This window comes from Cebidichthys violaceus, unplaced genomic scaffold, assembly GCF_023349555.1.
Source record: "Cebidichthys violaceus isolate CVI_PGR_0920_01 unplaced genomic scaffold, fCebVio1.0.p SCAF_54, whole genome shotgun sequence".
NCBI classification, from domain to species: Eukaryota; Metazoa; Chordata; class Actinopteri; order Perciformes; family Stichaeidae; genus Cebidichthys; species Cebidichthys violaceus.
Window position 1 is genome coordinate 1,159,670 of NW_027176750.1, and position 8,748 is coordinate 1,168,417.

General features: G+C 42.2%; 1 protein-coding gene across 1 annotated transcript; it reads left to right on the plus strand.

Annotated features, from left to right (window-relative positions):
• Positions 1-1,465: 1,465 nt before the first annotated feature.
• LOC137888491 (D(1)-like dopamine receptor) lies at positions 1,466-4,742 on the plus strand. The gene has a single exon (XM_068731894.1). The coding sequence runs from the start codon at positions 1,604-1,606 to the stop codon at positions 3,095-3,097; it is 1,494 nt and encodes a 497-aa protein (XP_068587995.1). The 5' UTR covers positions 1,466-1,603; the 3' UTR covers positions 3,098-4,742.
• Positions 4,743-8,748: the final 4,006 nt, after the last annotated feature.

The window sequence follows — 8,748 nt, forward strand, 5'->3', positions numbered from 1 at the left end:
CGAAGCCTTTGGTTCAAGTGTATTCTGGTATTCTGTCCCTTCAATAGATCCATCTCTCAATTCTGTGTACTCTCAGCTGACTCCAGCAGAGGGCCCCATAACAACCCCAGAAGTTCAGAAGAACATGGCTTTTAATGGTTAAACACCGAATAAGCAGCACAAGCATTAAAGAAGTGGTGGACAGACAGTAATCTCATAAGATGCTGATTGATTAGAAATGTGATTAAATCTTTTTCTATCAAGCAGAACTGACCATTCTTTGTAATATATCCAGTATTTTTGTATTGATTCATTATTGTTTTTTTTGTTTTTTAAATGAGAATGTGCTATTAGTCATTACTGGAAATGAGACTTCTCTGTTATTACAATAATGTAATGTCAAATACACTAAAATCCCTCAATCTAATGATTTCATGTTGACTTAGTTGAGTTTTTTACTTTACCACAACAACAACAACAGGCTTGAATGTGCTTCACTGGACTTCCCATTGTACTGAAGTGTTTATTGCTGTGCTTATTTGTATGTATGTATGTGTTCAAAAGTGGGATATGAACAGTGTGGACAGGGTTGCAGTCATTGGTGCATGTTTTGTTGTTTATTGTCTGCGGAAAAAAACAATACCATCACGATGTTGAATGAAAAAAAACAGCTTTAATCATCTTATTGTTATTCAACTCAACAGCGAGAGGGCTACATATATCACGATGAAGATTTAGGAAAGATACGCATTTCTTTGTATTCTAGCCAACTGCTTATGAAATTAATTCTATCTGAAGATTCCTACAGAGTATTATTATTATTGTTGCTTTTATTATTATCATTATTGTAATCATAGTAATTAGTCTGGATTGTTAATTTTTTTTTTATCACTGTTCCTGGTAAATAACTGCACACCATTTTAGATTAAGTTAAAATAATATAGAAGAAATTCCTTTTATTGTCATATTTGTCTTTTTAAAATTAAATTAAGTCACTTGTTTATTTCTCACGGAAGCGCACGAGAACAGATGTGTGCGTAACGCAGAGTTCCTCGGACAAAAAAAACAACGTCATTATCTCATAAATCAAACATGAACTTTTCATAAAATATATAATTTTGGACTCTGAAACTAAAAACGCTCGACACTGAACTGGATGGCACCGACCTGTGCTGAGGAGGGTAACGATCCCCGCAGAGGCTTCCACCTGACTGTGAGTCTGAGCTTCACACTAACAGAGGTGAGTCCGCTGTGAGTCTCACTGGACCGGAACAGAGACCTTCTTACTCCCCGTGGAGACATCAAACTTGGACAGGATTTATTAGCGTCAGTGCTATTAAGTTATTATCACAGTTTTAAAAAAACAACTTTATTATCATTTCAATTTCTGAGGATACATTCTGGCGGAGCGCTTTTCTGGGTGTTGCTTTACGCCTCGCTTGTTCGGACTAAGGATTTGATTTGAAAAAGTCGCGTGCAGGATTATTTTTTTTAAGACACTTTCCTTTATTATTTTTATTTTCCACTGAGAGATCAGAGGATGGTTTGTGTATCAGAAGCCGCTGGACAGAAGAGGAGCGGATATTAATCATCTGTTCAATCTATCTGTGGGGGGAGAAAAAAAATGGAAAACTACACGACGTGGAGTAATTTCACCCAAGTTCTGTCGGAGCTGGACGGGACGGGCGGCGAGGGAGAGAAGGAGGACGACGACGAGGAGGACGGCGGGAGCGGTGGAGCAAACGGGGGACTGCGCGTCCTCGTCGGCTGCGTCCTCTTCCTGCTCATCGTGTCCACGCTGCTCGGGAACACGCTGGTGTGCGCCGCCGTGGTCAGGTTCCGCCACCTGCGCTCCAAGGTCACCAACTTCTTCGTCATCTCGCTGGCCGTGTCTGACCTGTTCGTGGCCGTGCTGGTGATGCCCTGGGAGGCCATCACCGAGGTGACCGGCACGTGGCTGTTCGGACGGTTCTGCGGGGTCTGGATCGCCTTCGACATCATGTGCTCCACAGCCTCCATCCTGAACCTGTGCATAATCAGTGTGGACCGCTACTGGGCCATCGCCAGCCCGTTCAAGTACGAGCGGAAGATGACTCACCGGGTGGCGTTTGTCATGATTGGGGTGGCGTGGTCGCTGTCCATCCTGATCTCCTTCATCCCGGTGCAGCTCAACTGGCATCAGGTCGGGGAGGAGGAAGAAGAGGCGATGGAGGAAGTGATGGAGATGATGGTGGCCAGTGGCAGGAATTTCACAAACAGCAGCAACCTCAACGCCAGCACCGCCGCCAAGAGCTGTGTCGCCAACCTGAACAAAACCTACGCCATCTCCTCCTCCCTCATCAGCTTCTACATCCCAGTGGTGATCATGATCGCCACCTACACCCGGATCTACAGGATCGCTCAGACCCAAATCCGCCGGATCACGTCTTTGGAGAGGGCGGCTGAGCAGGCGCAGAACCAAGGCCACGGAGTGAACCGGAACCAGCAGCAGCACAGGCCCAACGATGAAGCCTCACTGAAGTCGTCGTTTAAGAAGGAAACCAAAGTCCTGAAGACACTCTCCATTATCATGGGGGTGTTTGTCTTCTGCTGGCTGCCGTTCTTTGTCCTCAACTGCACGGTGCCGTTCTGTGACCCGCCCTGTGTCAGCGACACCACCTTCACCGTCTTCGTCTGGTTCGGCTGGGCCAACTCCTCCCTCAACCCGGTCATTTATGCATTCAACGCAGACTTCCGCCGGGCCTTCGCAACCATTCTCGGTTGCAACCAAATGTGCTCCAACAACGCGGTGGAAGCTGTGAACTTCAGCGACGAGCTTGTTTCTTACCACCACGACACGACGCTCCACAAGGAGACGCTGGTGCCCATGCAGCCGCAGCAACATCCACGCAACATTAACGTCGGGTCCGACCACCTGGAGGACATGAGCCCACAGTTTGACGAGGAGTCGATCATCTCCAATGGTTCCCGGAGCCACAACAGACTGCTGCTGCTTCCCGCCACCGTCCAGCTCGAGGATGACCCGGAAATCTCCTTGGAAACCATCACGCCGTTCACCTCAGCGGTGGGGCTTGAGAGTGATGCTCTGTTACCAGGACAAGTCCACCAGGATGACTAGGACAGGAAGCGCATAGAGCTGGCAGCCATAACGAAACAGGAAGTTATCCTGTGTTGCTTTTACTCTCAAATGTTTGCTTTTTATTTAATTTGAAATAATGGAGGACTTTGAGGAAACATATACCACAGGAGAGCCTCGACTGTATAAGCTTCAGATAAAATGCCAATATCAGAATTTACAGATTCTTTTCCATGGGACTGCTGGATGGTTTTGTTCAGTATTTGTGTTTGCACTTGTTGAAATGGAAGCAGATTTAGTTTGATTTAAATAGACCTACTTGACCCAGTAAGATAAGAGATTAAAGGAGCTATATTTAACGTTGCGAACAAGTCACTCTCCCTCTGGGTGTGTTGCTATCCAAGCTTCTCTTTTTGTTGTTCACATAGCCGGGCCGGCCGTTAGTGTTTTTAGTGCATGATTGTGCATATTAGTGCACGTGAGCGTGCCCCACTAGCTCACTGCCACCGCTCTTCACGGCTCTCATACGGTGGTAACGGCCGATAACACTGTCCCAACCGACAGCACAGTTTTGGAAGCGTAGCACCCACCGCCTGGTTCCCCCTCAGGTACACACTGCTGGCTCTGTCAGCTCTTTTGTCGTTGTCTGCACTGTTAGTGCTGTTAGCACCGTTAGCTGTGAGCAGGAGGCTCGCCCTCACCATGTTGAGAGCCTTTGAGAGGAAATCAAAATGCTCCCAATCTCGTATCTTGCGCCTTTTAAATAATGATTTATTTTTTTTTCAGACATCAAACCGGAGTTATTACACTGAAGCAATAAATGTTTCAATTATTCAATTATTCTGCACTGTATAATATCTGCTATTTTCATGAAGGAAAGGGTGAATACAATTTGAAGGTTACGTTTTAAGTCCAGTGAGACATCAAGATGTGTTGTTTCAGGCTCCACTTCTCCTGTGAAGGACGAGCCTCTGGGGTGGAGCAGGCCTTGACAAACTGTTATGAAGTGTTCAGTGTCGAAATGCAGAGTGTGAAGAAGGCCTGAAATGGAACAGAGCTGTCAAAATATACCAAGAACCTACTTTTTTACCTTGTGTTAATAGAATTAAAAGAAGGAAACGGCAAAGTTCAAAGGCAGCTTTAAAGGACGATGCCAGTATTTTGGCTTCTTTGAGCATTTGACTCAATATTGCCTCTATTTCAAATGATAAACAACTCATCATTTAGAGGTTATCTGCTTTCCAGAGGGAAGGTCACTTAATTCATTCCGGCGAAAATTTGATTTCCAAAGGGTAACCAGATCAATTTCACTGTAATTTACATATTTAGTATTTAACATTGCTGTCCTGTGGAGTTGCAAGCAAGGACAACGATGTGAGAACTGAGAGACGGCTGCTGCTACAGCAACCTCTTTGACCAAATCTTCTTTCAGGTTTCTTACAACACAGTTCATCGGCGCAATCGTTTTGGTTGTTGATTATCATTTCTCAGGTTTTCACTTGAATGTAATTACACCCAAAACAATGAAAGGTGACTGTCGCTGTGCTTGTCGCTGTAGTGTTCCTGGTATTACACGAGTGTTCGGGCGAACACCGATTACAATACTTGCCCCCCCCCCCCCACCATCGTTTTACTCATTTATGTGTATCAATGCCCTCGTTCAACAAATAAAAACGAATCTAATTTGCATGTTACTAAGAAGCAATCTGTAAACATTTGGTACAAGCGGTGCGGAACACGGAACACAATCTGGTCACAGCCAGAATGCGTTGCCAGGTGGAAAGCTGCGGCCCCGCAGCGGAAGCTGAACAAGGGAGGCCAGACACACAACCAGCCAACGTTAAAGATCAACTTTAGATAATCCACAGGTATTAAATGTCATCGATGAACATTTCTTTCCCTGTAAAATGTCCGGTGTAACATTGCCTTTGATATAAGTTTATTAACTTGTGGGGAAATGTCCTCACTGTGGCATCGCTTACTGAAGGATGACCTAATCTGAACAAATATCTTCATCTTCAGTGTTTTCTTTAACTAAGTGAAATCTGAGGCAGTCAACAGTAAAAGGAAATCAATCTAAAAAATAATGGTTTTGTTGGTGGTAATTCTATTATATATGGAATTTGTAGATATTGAGCTGAAATGCAGAATCATGGACATGGTCCTTTTAAGAAGATGATCAGATTTGCAACAGGTTAGTTCATAATGTTCTTATGTGCTTAACGTATAAAAGGACGGATGAGGTTGCTAATGAAGGTTGGTGTCATCAACAGGAACATTTCCCATGAGGGTGTGTCCAATCTCAGCTGCTCCATCACCTCACCACACTCCATTCTTGTTTGTTTTTTTGCGTAAGTCTTGCATAAGAAAATTAAAAGTCATTATCAAGGAATTACTGTGAAAGCCATTTTAATATTAATGCAGGGAACATAATCGCTGTTTAATACGCTTCTTACAAACCTCTGAGGAACATTACAGATCGGACAGAACTATTAAAAACCACTCTAAGTGATGAAGGACAAAGCGTTGAACACAGCTAAATACTAGAGCATTATGTTGTATCAAGACAAAGAAATTCAGGCACATCGGAGCCAAACAGAAACCCGTTTGCAGTTAGTAGAGGCTTGTCTCAAGCTGCAGCAGCAGGATGCTTTATGTTCCTGCAAAGCTCTGGAGGGCTGGAAGGGGAGCTCAAGAAGTCTGGTCAGGTAACCTCTGAGTGACCGACGAGCAACCAGCCTCCTGCTGCAGATACATTACGCTGCATTTCTGCTGTTGTTCTCTGAGACAGGACACCATTTGACACCCCCGCTCTGTTTGATGGAGCAACGAAAAAAATCATTTGGAGGAGAGAGGAGGATCTCACAACTTTTACCCTGCAGTTTTATAACTTTTGTGACATTCCCACCATGTCCTTTAACACCAAATTTAACACGTTTAAAGAACAATACAACTACAAGAGATATGCAAAAAATGTAATATGTATTGCCATCAGTGGAAACATATCTGTGGATGTTGAATGAGAGAAAAAGCTGCAGATGATGATGAGACTTATAGTAAACTAAACCTGTGGGTATGTGTTGTGGTGACGTGAGATTTCACATGAATGTTTTTGGACTGATGATATATTTCAGAAGTCTGCTACAGAAAGTAACTTTTGTTTGGGGTCGCAGACGCCACAGCTGTAAAGCCTTTTAAACAGCACTCCCCCAACTCTGTCAATAACAAGTCTGACCTCTCTGGGGTCCACACAGAAGTGACGTCACTATAGATAACCTACTTTACACTTATTTGTATGTAAATTACTTTACGAGCTTCTAATTCTTACATAACTAAAAAGAAACCTCTATGGAGATGATGATGGACTTGATGATGAAATAAAAACAGAACTATAGATGAAAAAAAAAGCGTGAAGCGTGTTTTTATTTTTCCAACATCTCTCTGCTTGCTCCTTTAATCTTCAGTCAGTAGTGGAGTTGAAACGGAGCGGAGGCACCTGGGGGCCGCCAAGGGGCCGACACCCTGAACCCCACAGCTGTCTCCTACAGGTTCAGCTGTTCAGACTCACACTACATCTGTATTACTGAGAGAGATGAACATTTCAAGTGTTGAAGGTTTAGGTTGTGGCTCACAATTGAGTGGAGCTATATATTATATACTTCAGTAAATTACATAAAACATAAAGAGCGTGGAGGTTGTGGTGGAGCGTTCAAACCAACGACATTATTGTTCTTTTATATTATTGTTCTTTTTTTATTCTGACCACAAGCTTTCCCCAGACTTAAGTACAAATTAACCAAACCAGATAACCAGACCTTAACAGACACACTTCTGTTAACAGACAATAAAGATATATTCTATTCTATTTATTCTATTGTAGGTAGGGAGCTGCGATTGATTTTTTTTATTAGGACGGTTCCTAACTGAGTGCTAGCTAGTCAAATTCTCTAAATGAAAGGGTGCTTCAATGCTTCCTTTCTTATCTCCTCTAGCAAAGGATACACTGGACCATACTTTACCAAAGAAAGGAGATAATGCCATCCCACAATTCCTTGCGGCAGCAACATTTAAAGCGACTGGCATTCCACTGTTCATGAAAACAAACAATATGCCTATCTTGCATAGACTTAACAATTATATTTAAACAGTCATGTACTAATTGGGATATCAACAAATTTGAGTGGACTCTAACAAACATATTGATTGACCAATTTTCTATTTATTTATTTCAAACATGTAATACATATATAAAAAACTAAACTAAACGGCCGTGGTTATTGCTCACAGTGAGGAGATAATGTTTTTTCCCCCCTCATACAGTTATGTACAGAGAGAAAAAAATCCAAAATAGTAAACACAAACACAGTGGAGTGTTTTCATATCAGTGCTGCATCACAAAGTCACCTCATGCCCACAGGAGGGATGTGGAAAATTAAAAACATATCTTAAGCTGACAAACTTGGCCCGTTCTTTAATAACAGGCCCAAATGTAATCACAAAAGCATCCACTGTGGAAATATCAAGATACATACAAAATACACACTCACACTGTTTTTAATGAGACCATTGAGACCAGAGTGTTCTCTTTTCTGTCGTTCTCCCGGCACGGAACATTTTCACACTTCTCTCTGTCTTCATCCTTTCCTATTTGGCTTCATGTGTGCATAAAGGTCACTGTGTCTTCACATTGTCTCTCTATCCACCTGTGAACAGGACAGAGAACTACATGTGATGATGTTTTCAGAGGCTCAGTAGAATTCAAAGCACATTTGTTACTGCACACGAGGCAATTTCTGCACACACAGATAAAATAAATAAAATAAATAAAATAAATAAAATAAATAAAATAAATAAAATAAAATAAATGAAATAAATGAAATAAATGAAATAAATAAAATAAATAAAATAAATAAAATAAATAAAATAAACATATTTGAATGTGCTTGAACCACATTGAAATACAGAGTAGCTGCCAATCCAAGCCTTTTTCTGTCCTTAATGCCATCATGGCCTTTATTTATTAGCATATTTAATTGTCACCTTTCTGCATTTAATGGCTAAACTGATTTTTTTGATGACTGAATGTTAGAAAGGCTAAAGGAAGGATCTGATTTTTACAATGTCCCTCAGTTTAAATAAGCAGGATTTTAACTAGTGACAGAGAAAATTGTAAGATTTTTTGACCAATTGACATTTAAACACTAGAAAAAAAACTGGCGAACTATTACATTGAATTTTCTGGCACAGATACTAATGAGAACACATTTCTCCACAGATCCATTGACTCTCTACTGTCAAAGGAGGAAAGTGACACTGCTTCATCAGAGCATCACTCTGCACATGTAACCCTCCCGCCAGAACACCAGTGTGCAGCTACATTTGGAGGTCGAGAGTAGAACCACTCTGCCAGGCAGAAACCGGTAGTAAAGTACCCTGCTTCTGTTTGTAAGCTCTATAGTAATCATGTATAATGTTCGCAATGTTCATATTCCACAACTCTATGATTATCTCCTAAATCCTGTGATGTCAGGGTTATCATTTACCAGAACAAGCTCATTCTACTCTCTCAACACACACACACACACACACACACACACACACACACACACACACACACACACACACACACACACACACACACACACACACACACACACACACCACACCACACCATCTCCCTGCCTCCCCTTTCC